The following is an 18,311-nucleotide window of genomic DNA, read 5'->3' as shown; positions in this document are numbered from 1 at the left end:
AACAGATGTGTTTTGTTTGTAACGGGTGTTATAACACGTCCTTATTCCCATATCGCCCATGCAGCTCCCACAATGCATAGCTCTCTCTTCCTTTCACAGTACATCTCAAAGAACGCTCCTACCACAGAGTGTAGTATTATACAGCATGGACCAGAAGAATCCGTAAACTTCTCAGGAAGCCGAATGTCCACCCGATCCCACCACTCATCTACAGTCTCCCACAACTCCAGGTGCTGTAGTAACACACATAAACATAGACACACATTCACACATGTAGAGACACACACGCGCACGCACGCACGCACACATTTCTGCTGATCAGAAATTTCCCAAAGCCCTCTCCTTCTTACTGCCCTCTCCCTATAGACATGAGGAGCGGACGTGGAGTATAGAGAGGACAGACAGTATGAACTCAGACTTCCAGTCAGGGGCGCTCTCCTCGTCAGTGGGCACCAGTAAATGCAGCAGTCCGACATGCATGGAGGCACGGGCACAGAGGGCCGCCTACTGGGGCTGTTCTGAGGGAGCCAGCCTGCAGTATGGAGACTCCTACGACTCTCTGAGAGATTCACCTCACAGCGACAGGTGAGACAACTAGATTGAATCTTCGCCAAAGATTTGTAGATGTAAAAACCACAATATTAGTTGTTGTCTATGGTCTCAGTTTTGGGCCTCTGAACCAGATTTAATACAATTTTTTGTTTGTTTGTGTCTCTGTTTCACCCCTTCCTCCCCACAGGTATGTGTCAGCGTTGACCACGCCAGCCCGTCTGTCACCCGTTGAGTTCCACTACCCCCCGCTGTCCCCCCAGGTGCCCACCTTCCACATCACCTCTCCCAACACGTGCCACGCCCTCACCCTGCCGCCTGCCGCCGCAGCCTACCACCGGGAGGATGACCAGCCCCTGCTGAGATTCCCCCAGGTGATCATGACCCTGCCGCTACACCCACTCATGACTACGTGACTGCACAAATGGCAGAAAGCAGACCATATTACAACTGGGATTCATGACTCATATTTTCCACTTCCTTTATCGGGTTGTGGTAAACTAGAAGAGGTAGTGTATAATGTTGTTAGTTGTAGATTAAAGTGGGTAGTGTACAATGTTGTTAGTTGTAGATTAAAGTGGGTAGTGTACAATGTTGTTAGTTGTAAATTAAAGTGGGTAGTGTACAATGTTGTTAGTTTTAGATTAAAGTGGGTAGTGTACAATGTTGTTAGTTGTAGATTAAAGTGGGTAGTGTACAATGTTGTTAGTTGTAGATTAAAGTGGGTAGTGTATAATGTTGTTAGTTGTAGATTAAAGTGGGTAGTGTACGATGTTAGTTGTAGATTAAAGTGGGTAGTGTACAATGTTGTTAGTTGTAGATTAAAGTGGGTAGTGTACAATGTTGTTAGTTGTAGATTAAAGTGGGTAGTGTACAATGTTGTTAGTTGTAGATTAAAGTGGGTAGTGTATAATGTTGTTAGTTGTAGATTAAAGTGGGTAGTGTACAATGTTGTTTGTTGTAGATTAAAGTGGGTGGTGTACAATGTTGTTAGTTGTAGATTAAAGTGGGTAGTGTACAATGTTGTTCGTTGTAGATTAACGTGGGTAGTGTACGATGTTAGTTGTAGATTAAAGTGGGTAGTGTACAATGTTGTTAGTTGTAGATTAAAGTGGGTAGTGTACAATGTTGCTAGTTGTAGATTAAAGTGGGTGGTGTACAATGTTGTTAGTTGTAGATTAAAGTGGGTAGTGTACAATGTTGTTAGTTGTAGATTAAAGTGGGTAGTGTACAATGTTGTTAGTTGTAGATTAAAGTGGGTAGTGTACAATGTTGTTAGTTGTAGATTAAAGTGGGTAGTGTACAATGTTGTTAGTTGTAGATTAAAGTGGGTAGTGTACAATGTTGTTAGTTGTAGATTAAAGTGGGTAGTTTATAATGTTAGTTGTAGATTAAAGTGGGTAGTGTTCGATGTTAGTTGTAACATTTAACATTTACATTTAAGTCATTTAGCAGACGCTCTTATCCAGAGCGACTTACAAATTGGGGCATTCACCTTATGACATCCAGTGGAACAGTCACTTTACAATAGTGCATCTAAATCTTAAAGGGGGGTGAGAAGGATTACTTATCCTATCCTAGGTATTCCTTAAAGAGGTGGGGTTTCAGGTGTCTCCGGAAGGTGGTGATTGACTCCGCTGTCCTGTCCTTGTAGATTAGTTGTAGATTAAAGTGGGTAGTGTACAATGTTAGTTGTAGATTAAAGTGGGTAGTGTATGATGTCAGTTGTAGATCAGAGTGGGTAGTTTATAATGTTAGTTGTAGATCAGAGTGGGTAGTTTATAATGTTAGTTGTCGATCAGAGTGGGTAGTTTATAATGTTAGTTGTAGATTAGAGTGGGTACTGTATAATGTTAGTTGTAGATCAGAGTGGGTAGTTTATAATGTTAGTTGTAGATCAGAGTGGGTAGTTTGTAACGTTAGTTGTAGATTAAAGTGGGTAGTGTATAATGTTAGTTGTACATTAGAGTGGGTAGTGTACGATGTTATTTGTAGAATAAAGTGGGTAGTGTATGATGATAGTTGTAGATTGAAGTGGGTAGTGTATAATGTTAGTTGTAGATTAAAGTGGCTAGTGTATGATGTTAGTTGTAGGATAAAGTGGCTAGTGTATAATGTTAGTTGTAGGATAAAGTGGGTAGTGTATAATGTTAGTTGTAGATTAGAGTGGGTAGTTTATAATGTTAGTTGTAGATCAGAGTGGGTAGTTTATAATGTTAGTTGTAGATCAGAATGGGTAGTTTATAATGTTAGTTGTAGATCAGAGTGGGTAGTTTATAATGTTAGTTGTAGATCAGAGTGGGTAGTTTATAATGTTAGTTGTAGATCAGAGTGGGTAGTTTATAATGTTAGTTGTAGATCAGAGTGGGTAGTTTATAATGTTAGTTGTAGATCAGAGTGGGTAGTTTATAATGTTAGTTGTAGATCAGAGTGGGTAGTTTATAACATTAGTTGTAGATTAAAGTGGGTAGTGTATGATGTTAGTTGTAGTGTACAATGTTGTTAGTTGTAGATTAAAGTGGGTAGTGTACAATGTTGTTAGTTGTAGATTAAAGTGGGTAGTGTACGATGTTAATTGTAGATTATAGTGGGTAGTGTACAATGTTAGTTGTAGATTAAAGTGGGTAGTGTACGATGTTAGTTGTAGATTAAAGTGGGTAGTGTATAATGTTAGTTGTAGATTAAAGTGGGTAGTGTATAATGTTAGTTGTAGATTAAAGTGGGTCGTGTACGATGTTAGTTGTAGATTAAAGTGGGTAGTGTATAATGTTAGTTGTAGATTAAAGTGGGTAGTGTATAATGTTAGTTGTAGATTAAAGTGGGTAGTGTACGATGTTAGTTGTAGATTAAAGTGGGTAGTGTATGATGTTAGTTGTAGATTAAAGTGGGTAGTGTACGATGTTAGTTGTAGATTAAAGTGGGTAGTGTATGATGTTAGTTGTAGATTAAAGTGGCAACTGTCTCATCTCTTTCTGTCCCTGCAGGATGGACTGTTGTACCGACAGCCCCGCCGCCCACGCCAACCCTACCTAACGGAGAGCACGGGCAGCCTTCCGTCCAGCCCCTACCGTCTCCCTGACGACGAGGCCTACGAGACCACGCAGGAGTACGCCTCCTCCCGCGAACCAATCAGGAGCCGCCGGCGCCCGCGTCGGAACCGCCTCAACGGACACTTCTCCCAGCGTGCAATGGGCCTACGGGACTACAGCTCTCAGAGCTTCAGCCAATCAGAAGAGGAGGAGGAGGAAGAGGAAGGGCACGGGGAGAGCACGCCCTTCCTCAGTATGCAGAACATGAACATGGAGCCGTGCGAACGTGGGTGCCGATCATCTACTGCCCCTGGCACCACCACTGACATACGGACTCACCGGGCACAGGGGCGACCAAGCACTCGCAGCAACGGACACAGTAAATTCCCCCAGTCGCGCTCCTTGACACATGGCAACACACCCCTTTAAGACCTGTCCACCTTGACCACTGACCTCTAAATCCTGACCCCAAAACCTTTGACCCACCTAAAGACAACAGTGGAGTAGAGACATATTTTTATTTTGTATAAGAGACAGATATTCTAAACAAATGAAATATTTATTTTCATTTTAGCAAAAATTGTCTACTAGCTAACAGCAAATACTTTTTTTATAGGGGAAAAATATTTATATGTAAAGTTTTTGATTTACAGCATTATGAGAGAGAGAACAAATTATTCCGTGCCAATTCTTTCACGAGTTAGTCAATAGAATAATATTGTGGTGCCTTTTGCTGTGTGCTGAAGCCAGAGGTCCAGTTGAGTTTTTGTAGCCTTTCTAATACAGACTCCTCATTTTATAGACCTCTTTACTTTGACTTGCTCTCCCTGTTTGAACTGTGATATGATTCTGGCATCATGCAATATGAGTCACCCCTGTGTAACGGTTTATGTTTACATGAGAATGATCCACATACAGTTGTTTTTTTTCACGGGGGACATTTATCACAGACGCAACTGGATGTGGTGTCCTGTCCTGGTACAGGAAGTGGTGCGCTAGTTTTTGATGAGTCGCTCCAACTAACTTACATCGGTCATTCATGTCAGCATCCGCCGCCTGTCATTGTCTGTGTATTGTTTTAGAGGAATGCAGGTGATCCAAGGTACCTTCACAGGTGTTCAGGGTTTTTAAATGGGCGTGAGTGTGTGTGTGTGTGTGTGTGTGTGTGTGTGTGTGTGTGTGTGTGTGTGTGTGTGTGTGTGTGTGTGTGTGTGTGTGTGTGTGTGTGTGTGTGTGTGTGTGTGTGTGTGCGTGTGCGCGCGCAGGCATATGCGTGCTCCATGATGAGTTGTAGTCTGATCGCAGGCACAGCAGGGGAGCCCTGAGTGTGTCCATTCAGCTATGAGGGTGTGTTCACTGTTAAACTGACATACTTAACCGGCCAATCCTCATGCTGCCAGAAGCTCCATTGTACTGTAAAACCTCCATCCATGAGCATTCATTGGCCAGGGAGCTGCCAATCCAACCAATCCTGTCAATCCAGCCTGATTCTGGCCTACATGGACTACCCACCCCCGTTCCTATGCCAGCAGCTTAACTAAAGCCGCACTGTGTCTCAGGACTTTCACAACCCATACAGAAAAAAAACTCAATTTCCCAAGAACCACCATGGTCCATAGGCCAGATCCATTATGTCCCTTGTCCTTGTCTGTTTTCATGTGTGATGTTGTAGGGAGTTTTGGAAACTCTTTGGAACTTGAAAAAAAAAGTGGAGTTTAAAAATGAAAGATGCTGATATGTAGTTGATGTTGAGTCTCTTAGATGATTGTTCTATGACAGTGTAATGACACGGGTTTATTCTGTGATGTTGTTGACGACGGCATTGGCTAGTAGTGATGATGGCACTGGATTGCTGAGTGCTGTGGCAAGTCACAAAGGTTCATTCTTGCGAAGTCTCTCCTACGTTGACTGACGGACTGCAGTGTGTTTGAGTCTGTTCGGTTTGTCTTTTTTTCATCATAGCCAACAGACTGTTCTATCGATTATTGCATCCTTTGTTGCATTCCTATACCTTTATTATTAGCATAATAATGTGCTTGGCCACATTGACTGAATGATCTGATATGTGTCTGTCTCTGTCCGACCCCCCCCCAATCTTGACGATGACATCATAGAGTATAACATAACCTATTATCATGGGACATGTTACACCTACACAGGACAACAGCTTGCCCACTACGCTATGGGTTACAGGCATTCCTCAGAAAGGGTTCACCTCAGAAATATTATGAGATTTAATGGGCTGAGAGTCCCGAGAGTGTCCTGCTCCTCTACCTACTGGAAAAAGGAGTTGGTTTTAAATGAAAACATAAATGTGCCCCTTTACCGGTCGAGTCTCACAGGAGATGCATGCATCACACAAAAACACATAATTACCTTTAAATAAAAGACCAACTCCTTAGATGAATTCAGAGGATCATTGTGGAATATCACTTATTACAGAGACATTCATGTTTATTTCATGGCCCAAAGTTCTGGCTAGTTTGTCTTAGTAACACTGTATTCAATCTGAGATTTGCAATGTGGGATACTGCCAGTGAGGGTAGTGTGCTTCTAGTGGTAGTTGAAATGTAAAATCCCCCTTACCTCCTTCCCTTGCAACCAATCTTTCCTACCTTCCATATTTACTCACTCACTCACTCACTCACTCAATCTCTCTCTCTCTCACACACACACACACACACACACACACACACACACACACACACACACACACACACACACACACACACACACACACACACACACACACACACACACACACACACACACACACACAACCATTGTTTGTGTTTGTCCAGCAGTTGTCCTCGTCTCCTTGACGCCCCCTCCCTCCCACTCCTCCCCCAATCCTCTCACCCCACCCCCCTGCATGTCCTAGCGGTCCAGGTAGTCGGGTGCATGGAAAAAGCAGCAAGGAAATCATTTTCCACTCAGTGAAGTGTCTTCATTTTAACATTCAGCAATAAATCCCCTTTTCTCATGTCTCCATCCTTGGGATATGCTAGAAGTTTTTTGCAAGTTTTATCAAAACATACTTGTAAAAAAGAAAAAGAAAAATCCAAACCACCTCTTCATATGAAAATAAATCTTTATTCCTACCATTTTGAAAGTGTTGTCATTCTCTGTCACAAAGAAGAGGCCTTCTCCTTCATGAGCCTCAAGGTGTAAGGGTGATTCTCAAGCTTACGTCAGACGCTGTTTTCACCTGCCTATTGATGACTGTCTATCAAACCGATAATAATTATTCTGCCTTATACTACTGTACTGTACAAGCAAAACAGGCTTTGAAAACTTCTGGCCACTGGGTGGCAATATTTTCCTGTCTTAACTGTTCCAACAATATAACACATACTTTATCATTGATGAACATCACATCTAACGACAACAGACTTTGTTGGGGTAAAAAGCACATGCATCTAAATAAGCAAGTGACAACAAGCGCAAGATATTCCCATTCTACCCATTATTAGTACATCTTCCTTCCTACATAAGGCCTTAGTGACCCTACAAAAGGAATGCAGAAGATCCCCTAAGGAATATGTAGAATGAGAATGAGGCAATCGTGTTAGCTGCTGAATTCCCCAATTCTTACTTCATGACCTCATCTGAAAAGCTTCAGTTCAGAATGCCTCACTTTTACCATCACATCCTTTTTAGACTCATCATTTCTACTCCACCAAAGTATGCTGTGTCTTCACACGTAACCAGGGATTGATAACAGAGGGGATGGCTGCCGTTTTACAGGTTCCTAACCAACGGTGCTATTTTGTGTGTTTTTTCGCATTGTTTGTAACTTATTTTGTACATAATGTTTCTGCTACCATCTCTTATGATTGAAAAGAGCTTCTGGATATCTGAAAAGCAATTACTCACATCGAACTGGACAAAGATTTTTAATGAATGAGTCCGACGCAAAGGATATACTGCTTTTCCAAGACCAGGCCCAAATCCCCTTCATTTTCATGAAGAAAAGACGGAAATATAGGGGGCAGAGATCAGGGTGCCTTGTGGGAATTCGTCAGCGAGTGGGTAACCCACCTCTATCATTCGTTCAATGTGCAATCTTCTGGAGAATAAACTGGATGATCTCTGTTCGAGACTATCCTACCAACAGGATATTAAAAACTGTTCTATCTTATGTTTCACAGAGTCGTGGCTGAAAGACGACACAGATAATATACAGTTGGCTGGGTTTTCCATGCATCGGCAGGACAGAATAGCTACATCTGGTAAGACGAGGGGTGGGGGTGTCTGTTTGTCAATAACAGCTGGTGCGCAATATTAATGAAGTCTCGAGGTATTGCTCGCCTGAGGTAGACTACCTCATGATAAGCTTTAAACCACACTATCTACCAAGAGAGTTTTCATCTATATTTTTCGTAGGTATCTATTCAAAACCACAAACCGATGCTGTCACTAAGACCGCACTCAAGGAGATGTATAAGGCCATATCCAAACAAGAAAATGCTTATCCAGAAGCGGCGCTCCTAGTGGCCGGGGACTTTAATGCAGGAAAACTTACATTTGTTTACCTCATTTCTACCAGCATGTCACATGTGCAACCAGAGGGAAAAAACTATAGACCACCTTTACTCCATACACAGAGGTGCATTCAAAGTACTCCCTCATCCTCCATTTGGCAAATCTGACCATAATTCTATCCTTCTTATTCCTGTTTACATACAAGCTAAAACTAAAGCAGGAAGAACCAGTGAGTTGCTCAATACGGAAGTGGTCAGATGATGCGGATCCTACGCTGTTTGTTTTGCTAACACAGACTGGAATATGTTCCCGGATTCATCCAATGACATTGAGGAGTATATCACCTCAGTCACCGGTTTCATTTAACAAGTGCATTGACAATTTCATCCCCACGCTGTCCGTACGTACATATCCCAACTAGAAGCCATGGTTTACAGGCAACATCCGCACCGAGCTAAAGGCTAGAGCTACTGCTTTCAAGGAGCGGGACGCTAATCCGGATGCTTAAAAGATATCCCGCTATGCCCTCAGATGAACCATAAAACAGGCAAAGCGTCAATGCAGGACTAAGATTGAATCCCACTACACCGGCTCTGACGCTCGTCGAATGTGGCAGGGCCTGCAAACTATTATGGACAACAAAGGGAAACCCAGCCACGAGCCCTTTCCCACACTGCCCTTTCCCACCTGGACAAAAGGACCACCTATTTGAGAATTCTGTTCATTGACTACAGCTCAACATTCAATACAAGAGTGCCAACAAATCACATCACTAAGCTAAGGACCCTGGGAGTAAACACCTCCCTCTGCAACTGGATCCTGGATTTCCTGATGGGCCCTCCCCAGGTGGTAAGGGTAGGCAACAACACATCTGCCACGCTGATCCTCAAAAAGGGGTGCATGCTTAGTCCCCTTGTATACTCCCTGTTCACCCACAACTGCATGGCAAAGCATGACTCCAACACCATCATTAAGTTTGCTGACGACACAACAGTGGTAGGCCTGATTACCGACAACGATGAGACAGCTTATAGGGAGAAGGTCAGAAACCTGGCAGTGTGGTGTCAGGACAACAAACTCTCCCTCAATGTGAGCAAGACAAAGGAGCTGATCATGGACTACAGGAAAAGGAGGGCCAGGTGGAACGGGTGGAGTGGGTCGAGTATTTCATGTCCCTTGGTGTCCACATCACCAACAAACTAACATGGTCCAAACACACGAGACAGTTGTGAAGAGGGCACAACAACACATTTTCCCCCTTAGGAGACTGAAAAGATTTGGCATGGGTCCCCAGATCCTCAAAAAGTTCTACAGCTGCGCCATCGAGAGCATCCTGACCAGTTGCATCACTGCCTGGTATGGCAACTGCTTGGTATCCGACCAATAGGCATTACAAAGGGTAGTGAGTACGGCCCAGTGCATCACTGGGGCCAAGCTTCCTGCCATCCAGGACCTATATACCAGGCGGTGTCAGACGAAAGCCCCAAATATTGTCAAAGACTCCAGTCACCCTAGTCATAGACTTTTCCCTCTGCTACTGCACGGCGGTAGCGGTACCGGAGCACCAAGTCTAGGTCCAAAAGACTCCTTAACAGCTTCTGCCCCAAGCCATAAGTGTAACGATTGTTGTTGGTGAAATTAGACCGAGATGCAGCGTGGGGTAGGTTAATCATACTCTTTAACATGAAACAAGAAAGAGAGAACCAACGAAAACGTACAGCCTTGTAGGGCTCAACAGCAACAATACAAGGACAAGATCCCACAACATAGGTGGGAAAAAAGGCTACGATTCCCAATCCGAGACAACGATAGACAGCTGCCTCTGATTAGGAACCACACTCGGTCAAACGCAAAGAAAGACAAAACATGGAATGCCCACCCAAATCACACTCTGACCACACCAAATAGAGACATAAAAGGCTCTCTAAGGTCAGGGCGTGACAATAAGAGTGCTGAACAATTAATCAAATGGCCACCCGGACTATTTACATTGACCCCCCCCCTTGTCTTTACACTGCTGCTACTCACTGTTTATTATCTATGCATAGACATTTTACCTCTACCTACATGTACAAATGACCTTGACTAACCTGTACCCCCGCACATTGACTCGGTACCGGTACCCCCGTATATAGCCTCGTTATTGTTATTTTATTGTTACTTTTTATAAAATGTTGTACTTTTGTTTATTTTCTTAACTCTATTTCTTGAACTGCATTGTTGGTTAAGGGCTTATAAGTAAACATTTCACAATAAGGTCTACACCTGTTGTATTCGGGGCATGTGACAAATACAATTTGATTTGATTTACTTTTTATAGATCAAACAGATTTTCCCCCTAAATTATTTCCTTCCTTTTTGTGGTTTGGAAATGGGACAACATTTGGAATAGGTAGGATTTTTATTGCCTGACATTATGCTGGCATGATTCATCTGATCTGCCATTTTACTGGGAAAAGCGGCAACACTAAGACGCTAATCTTTATTTTATGACAAGCATCAAATAGATCAACGAAGGGGATAATTAGGAGACATGGTGTTGGTCTCACACATGCACACCCTTCACAGTGACAGGAAATTAGCACCCCTGAGTCAATACTTTGTAGAAGCACCTTTGGCAGCGATTATATCAATGAATCTTTCTGGGTAAGTCTCCAAAGCTTTCCACACCGGGATCGTGCAACATTTGACCATTATTCTTTCAAAAATTCTTCAAGCTCTGTCAAACATACAGGTGTCCTTCAGACCCATGAGGCCAATGGTGACAGTAGTTGCCTTGTTAAACAACCTAACAGCATTCCTAACATAGCTAACCCATCCATCAGTTCTCCTACAGTAGCTTGCTATAATGAAAATCGAATTCAACAATGCCAATAATGTTTTTAATTTGACTTTTGCTTTCAAAAGCAGCCCAAACACAGAATATGTAAGAATTAACCTAAAAGCCATTGAGTTATACCATGCCTTATAGAGAGCTTGCAGATGACGTACGACGCCTCCTGGTGGCCATGTTGGAAGACCACCGCATTAATTCTTCTGACAACAAGAGCCAAGTGGCTACCCTAAAATGGCTAACACTAGTTGATTCATCACCATGGTCATTTTCTGTACAGTATTTGGCAGGAAAGACAACAGTGAAAAAATATATTTACAGATTTCCCCGCAATCATGAAACACAATTAGTGACACCAAGATAAGACTCAAGAACTGTCAGAAAAGCAAAGAAACCTTTTAGCCCGTCAACACCTGCACCCAGACAGCTGTCAGTAACGGGTCTGCTATGATCATTTCATCACTGCTAAATGAAGTTTGATTGATTTCGAGTTTAGTTTAGCTGTTATGCTAATCAGTTGTTAACAACAACACCATGTTAGACAAAATTTGCTAGCTAGATATCTTGTAGTTTAGCAATTAGCATGTGTCGCGAGAGTATCATTTTTGAGGGAAGCTATTTATTACCATAAAAATGTATCTTTATAACAAAAGGATTGCATGCCTCTATCATTGCATTTGCAGACAAATGGAAGTCTACTATTCCTATTGTGATGAGTGGATTGGATAGTGATAATTTAGGCTATTAATAAGCGTGTAGTGGCATAGGCTATATCAGAGACGTTTCATTTGAAAGGGAAAATTGTGGCCTTTGATAAACATTTCATGCAATTCTACTACACTTTATATGACTGGGGAAATTAGTAGAATCTTTTCTAATATGATGGTAGCCTAGACCTACTCTACTGACACTGACAACAGATCAATCAAATAAAAATGACCTTGCCTTGAATGTAACCATGTAATCTAGGCCTGTGAAAAAGGTCCTGGCTAAAAGGGATTGAGCTTTTGTTAAATTGTCAAAAGTAGATTTTTTTGCATTTTAACTAACCCTAACCCTTTCTCTAACCTTAACCTAATGCTGCCTAAATGAACCTAATCTGCTAGGAAACGGGGAGAGGCAAATTGTACAACATGACGTCCATATAGGCTGGAGGCTTATCCCGTCACAACTTCCACTGAAGTCGGTTCCTCTCCTTGTTCGGGCGGCGTTCGGGCGGTCCACTTTTCATTTTCCATTTGTTTGGTCGTGTTTTCCTAAACACCTGGTTTTCATTTCCCTCATTAATTGCTGTGTATTTAACCCTCTGTTCCCCCCATGTCTTTGTGTGGAATTGTTTGTTGGAAGTGCTTGTGCACATGTTTTCTGGTGCGCGTCGGGTTTTGGACCCATGTTGGTTATTTCTTTATGCCGTTGGTTTTGAAATTAAACTGCCCTGGCTATTACCCAGTTCTGCTCTCCTGCGTCTGACTTCACTGCCACCAGTTACGCACCCCTTACATCCCCCCAAAAATTCAGTGGTTATCATATTCATATATTCATATGATAACCTAATGGTAACTTGTTGAGAACTTTATTCATAAGAGGGAAAATGTATGGATGTTACAGTATAGGACAAAGGCCTCAATGGGATAGGACAACCTGCTGTGTTGACTATTGGTTGTTCAAGCCCAACAATAGAAACATTATATGACACTAAATCACCTGAATGAGGGCCTCCCGAGTGGCGCAGCAGTCTAAGGCACCGCAGTGCTTGAAGCGTCACTACAGATCCGGGTTCGATCCTGCGCTTGGCTGGCCGGGATGTTCTTGTCCCATTGTGCTCTAGCGACTCCTGTGGCAGGCCGGGCACATGCACGCTGACGCGATCACCAGTTGTACTGAGTTTCCTCCAGACACATTGGTGCAGCTGGCTTCCGGGTTAAGCGAGCAGTATGTCAAGAAGCGGTGCGGCTTGGCAGGGTCAGGTTTCGGAGGACGCGTGGCTCTCGACCTTCGCCTCTCCTGAGTCCGTACAGGAGTTTCAGCGGTAGGACAGACTGTAACTATCGATTGGATATCAGAAAAGGGTAAAAGGAAGAAACCTGAATGAATTTAACACAATTCACCAGCTGACCTCTATCAAGACTGGACTGGATTCCCACTTTGATGAGCAATGCAGGATTAGTTCATCCTTTTCCAGATATGAAAGTAGACATCCCTCAGTTACACAAGATGGTTGTTACATGCTGTGCTTTGGTCAATCTGAGAGTTCTGTTGTGCCATTTGAGTCATGACAAAAGTGCCCCCTTGAACCGTATGAATTTATAAAACGTCCTTTGGAACGTGTAAAAGACTTGTTTATGATATTGTAAACATACTGTACTTTAATGTTGTTGTATGGGTGAAATGAAAAGTGTTGTGTCATCTGCTTTGCCTAGCCCCATTGAATAAAAAGTAGTGTCATCTCTGCTCTGCCTAGCCACACTGAATAAAAAGTATTGTGTCATCTCTGCTTTGCCTAGCCACACTGAATAAAAAGTATTTCTTATAGCCCAACTTTTCTTTCTTTACAATTTAAACATTTAGCATAGACAATGTAATTGTTGTAGGAGTCTTAGGCAAACCATCTTCATTATCACAGTGGCACCTCCAAGTGCTACTCAGACCTTGGAGAAAAGTATCTGTCATTGAACTTGGTGGTAGTAGTTGTGTTTTCAGATAAGGATCCCATCATCTCTATATATTTTACCTCTTGGTGATGTCATTCGGAAACATAATGTTAACTTTCACGGCTATGCAGATGACACATGGTGAATCCCCAAAATTGCCCTTCCTGGAAGCCTGTGTGTCAGACATAAGGAAGTGGATGGCGGCAAATGTTCTACTTTTAAACTCGGATAAAACAGAGATGCTAGTTCTAGGTCCCAAGAAACAAAGAGATCTTCTGTTGAATCTGACAATTAATCTTAATTGTTTTTTTTTTAAATTAATTTTACCTTTATTTAACCAGGCAAGTCAGTTAAGAACAAATTCTTATTTTCAATGACGGCCTAGGCACAGTGGCTTAACTGCCTGTTCAGGGGCAGAACGACAGATTTGTACCTTGTCAGCTCGGGGGTTTGAACTTGCAACCTAGGCAGGCTCAGAGACAGGCAGGCAGGCTCAGAGACAGGCAGGCAGGCACAGAGACAGGCAGGCAGGCTCAGAGACAGGCAGGCGGGCTCAGAGACAGGCAGGCGGGCTCAGAGACAGGCAGGCGGGCTCAGAGACAGGCAGGCAGGCACAGAGACAGGCAGGCAGGCACAGAGACAGGCAGGCAGGCTCAGAGACAGGCAGGCAGGCACAGAGACAGGCAGGCAGGCTCAGAGACAGGCAGGCAGGCTCAGAGACAGGCAGGCAGGCTCAGAGACAGGCAGGCAGGTTCAGACACAGGCAGGCAGGCACAGAGACAGGCAGGCAGGCACAGAGACAGGCAGGCAGGCTCAGAGACAGGCAGGCAGGCACAGAGACAGGCAGGCAGGCACAGACAGGCAGGCAGGCTCAGAGACAGGCAGGCAGGCTCAGAGACAGGCAGGCAGGCTCAGAGACAGGCAGGCAGGCTCAGACACAGGCAGGCAGGCTCAGACACAGGCAGCGGTAAAAACCGAGAGGGTGCGAAAAGAGAGGGTGCGAAAAGCAGGCGCTGAGAAACAAAACACTGGTTGGCTTGAACAAACAAGACGAACTGACACAGAAAGACAGAAAACACAGGTATAAATACACAGGGGCTAATGGGGAAGATGGATGACACCTGGAGCGGGGTGGAGACAATCACAAGGACAGGTGAAACAGATCAGGGTGTGACAGAATATTGCAAAATGTGAAAGTTTTGCACTTAAAGATACAGTGAGTCCTAGAATATGTGACATTTCTGTCAAATATGTTAAATGACTGTCAGTCCCTTAATTGAATCTATAAAAAATAAATGTAATTTATGGTTGGCAAGAGCTTTATCTCTTCAGGGTAGTATTGTCCTGTCAAAGGCAGAGGCTTTTATCTTTTTACATCTTTAGAGATTCCCAAGTCTACGTGTACCACTCTCCACAAATTATTTCATTTCATTTGGAAATATTTGCCACACAATATCAGGACGGATGTCATTACCAACAAGATCTGTTAAGGTGGTCCTAATGTTTTAGATTTTCCGCTGTTTAGTCAGACTACAAAAGTGAACTGGATTAAGAGGTATCTCAAAGAACCTTATAGTCTTTGGAAGCTTATACAACATTTTATTTTCCAGAAAATTGGGGGGCTTAATTATTTTACTCCAATGCCCTGATACTGTGGGTAAACTTCCTGTTAAATTAGCTGGGCTTTACTGAAGAGTGGCCAGAAAAAAATCCATTGCTTAAAGAATAAAATAAGCAAACACGTTTGGTGTTTGGCAAAAGGCATGTGGGAGACTCTCCAAACATATGGAAGAAGGTACTCTGGTCAGATTAAACTAAAATGTTGTTTTTTGTCCATCAAGGAAAATGCACCTCTCACCACCCCGAGAACACCATCTCCACAGTGAAACATGATGGTGGCAGCATCATGCTGTGGGGATGTTTTTCATCGGCAGGGACTGGGAAACTTGTCAGAATTGAAGGAATGATGGATGGCGCTAAATACAAGGACATTCTTGAGGGAAACCAGTTTCAGTCTTCCAGAGATTTGAGACTGGGATGGAGGTTCACAACCCAGCAGGACAATGACCCTAAGCATACTGCTAAAGTAACACTTGAGTGGTTTAAGGGGAAACATTTAAATGTTTTGGTATGGCTTCGTCAAAGCTCAGACCTCAATCCAATTGAGAATCCATGGTATGACTTAAAGATTGCTGTACACCAGCAGAACCCATCCAACTTGAAGGAGCTGGAGCAGTTTTTCCTTGAAGAATGAGCAAAAATCCCAGTGGCTAGATGTGCCAAGCTTATAGAGACATACCCCAAGAGACTTTCAGCTGTAATTGCTGCAAAAGGTGGCTCTACAAAGTATTGACTTTGGGGGGGTGAATAGTTATGCATGCTCAAATTTGCATCTTCAAAGTGGGAGGCATGTTGTCTAAATAAATCAAATGATACAACCCCGCCCCCAAAATCAATTTTATTTCCAGGTTGTACGGCAACAAAATATGAAAAATGCAGAGGGGGGTGAATACTTCCGTAAGCCATTGCATACGGCCCTTGCTGTATTTATGAGTTGTTTGCCTACTTGGTCCAAGTTTCAAGCCGTGTTCGTAGCTACCAAGCAAATACAATGAAGCAAATTGACAGCTGCCATTTTGACTAGAATGCTGATGAGCTGTTCAGGAATCGCTTTGGAAATTATTTGCGATTCACGTGCTGTAATATGTTGGGAATTTACTATTTTTAAGGATTTCAGTCTTTTTTTTTGGGGGGGGGGATTTTGTATATATTTTTTAGAATTGTTGTTACTTTCGTAAAAATAAAATGAAACAAACCCAAAACAATTGAGCTAAATCAATCTGTTAGAACAGACTGACCAGAAAAGTCTTGAATTGATTCTGAATGGTCAAAAATATTAAGATTAGTCCTCCAGATGAAAGTAAGGTTACTGTATATCAACTACAGCCCTTTAAAGTGGAACTGAAAGCATTTGAACAAAACGAAGAATATCACACTTTTTAGTTTATTTCTTCTGACAAGCGAGATATGGATATGGTAATTTTCACGTTTTCATAAATTCTTAGAATGTTTGTGAGTTAAGTATACGAAGGCATTTGTGAAAATTCTATAGCAATATAGAGTGGGAAAGTGCTCATGTGTTTGTACAATTAATAGACATTACAGAACCTAATAAAATCTGTCTCCTCCGGAACCGGAACTGGAGCCTACGCAGACCAGTGCGCCAAAGACAATAAGCCTTTATGCAAACAAGCAATTTGCCACAAGGGTCTGCCATCATTTACTTTTGAACTGGACTGTGTGTTTACAGGCAGTTGCAACAGTGTGACTTTAGATCATTAGAATGCATTTGGCAAAAGCCACATAATACAGCTGAATGGATTTCTACAAATATGTAAATCCCACAGGAGTCCTCTTACATTTGGGAACTTTACAGTCCTATTGATCAAACAACCATAAAAAGGTAGGCTATCTTTCCCTATACTTTGAGAGGGTTTATCTATGAATCTACCAACAATTTCTTACTGCATGTCATGGAATGTTTTTTTTTATATTTATTTTTTATAACATTTATACTTACAATACAGTAACAAAAAAAAACATATCACTACATGTACACTACCGTTCGAAAGTTTGGGGTCACTTAGAAATGTCCTTGTTTTTGAAAGAAAAGCAAATGTTTTGTCCATTACAATAACATCAAATTGATCAGAAATACAGTGTAGACATCGTTAATGTTGTAAATGACTATTGTAGCTGGAAACTGCAGATTTCTTTTATGGAATATCTACATAGGCGTACAGGGGCCCAATATCAGCAACCATCACTCCTGTGCTCCAATGGCACGTTGTGTTAGCTAATCCAAGTTTATCATTTTAAAAGGCTAATTGATCATTAGAAAAATAATAACACAGAGAGTCAGCAGTGTAGAAGGGGGGTGTAAATAGTCCGGGTAACCATTTGATTAGCTGTTCAGGAGTCTTATGGCTTGGGGGTAGAAGCTGTTTAGAAGCCTCCTGGACGTAGGCTTGGCGCTCTGATATTGTTTGCTGTGCAGTAGCAGAGAGAAAAGTCTATGACTAGGGTGGCTGGAGTCTTTGACAATTTTTAGGGCCTTCCTCTGACACCGCCTGGTATGGAGGTCCTGGATGTCAGGAAGCTTGGCCCCGGTGATGTACTGGGCCGTACACACTACCCTCTGTAGTGCCTTGCAATCAGAGTCCAAACAGTTGCCATACCAGGCAGTGATGCAACCCGTCATGTCAAATATTTTCAGTCTCCTGAGGGTGAATAGGTTTTGTTGTGCCCTCTTCACAACTGTCTTGGTGTGCTTGGACCATTTTAGTTTGTTGCTGATGTGGACTCCAAATAGCAATGTAGCTATATACCTGAGCACAGTGTTTTCAAAACATTCAGTACATTCTTGACGTCCTGGCAATCAATCTTCTTTCCATCGATAAACGCAAAAGGGTTGCTGTAGTTAACTGAGGGATGTCTCCCTTCATCTCTACCGCTGTAGTTAACTGAGGGATGTCTCCCTTCATCTCTACCACTGTAGTTAACTGAGGGATGTCTCCCTTCATCTCTACCGCTGTAGTTAACTGAGGGATGTCTCCCTTCATCTCTACCTCTGTAGTTAACTGAGGGATGTCTCCCTTCATCTCTACCGCTGTAGTTAACTGAGGGATGTCTCCCTTCATCTCTACCACTGTAGTTAACTGAGGGATGTCTCCCTTCATCTCTACCGCTGTAGTTAACTGAGGG

General features: G+C 42.7%; 1 protein-coding gene across 1 annotated transcript in view; it reads left to right on the top strand.

Moving 5' to 3' along the window:
- Positions 1-6,673, top strand: part of LOC118363279 (pro-neuregulin-2, membrane-bound isoform-like) — a 68,493-nt gene extending 61,820 nt beyond the window's left edge. Inside the window, exons 9-12 of the mRNA XM_052486876.1 lie at positions 100-230; positions 367-585; positions 740-923; positions 3,534-6,673. Coding sequence (XP_052342836.1) covers positions 100-230; positions 367-585; positions 740-923; positions 3,534-4,007 — 1,008 coding nt within the window. The 3' untranslated portion in view covers positions 4,008-6,673. The remainder of the gene's footprint in view (positions 1-99; positions 231-366; positions 586-739; positions 924-3,533) is intronic.
- Positions 6,674-18,311: the final 11,638 nt, after the last annotated feature.

The sequence above is a fragment of the Oncorhynchus keta genome, chromosome 30, assembly GCF_023373465.1.
Source record: "Oncorhynchus keta strain PuntledgeMale-10-30-2019 chromosome 30, Oket_V2, whole genome shotgun sequence".
Classification (NCBI taxonomy): Eukaryota; Metazoa; Chordata; class Actinopteri; order Salmoniformes; family Salmonidae; genus Oncorhynchus; species Oncorhynchus keta.
The sequence above is the reverse complement of the archived record's forward strand: the minus strand, read 5'-3'. Positions and strand labels throughout refer to the sequence as shown.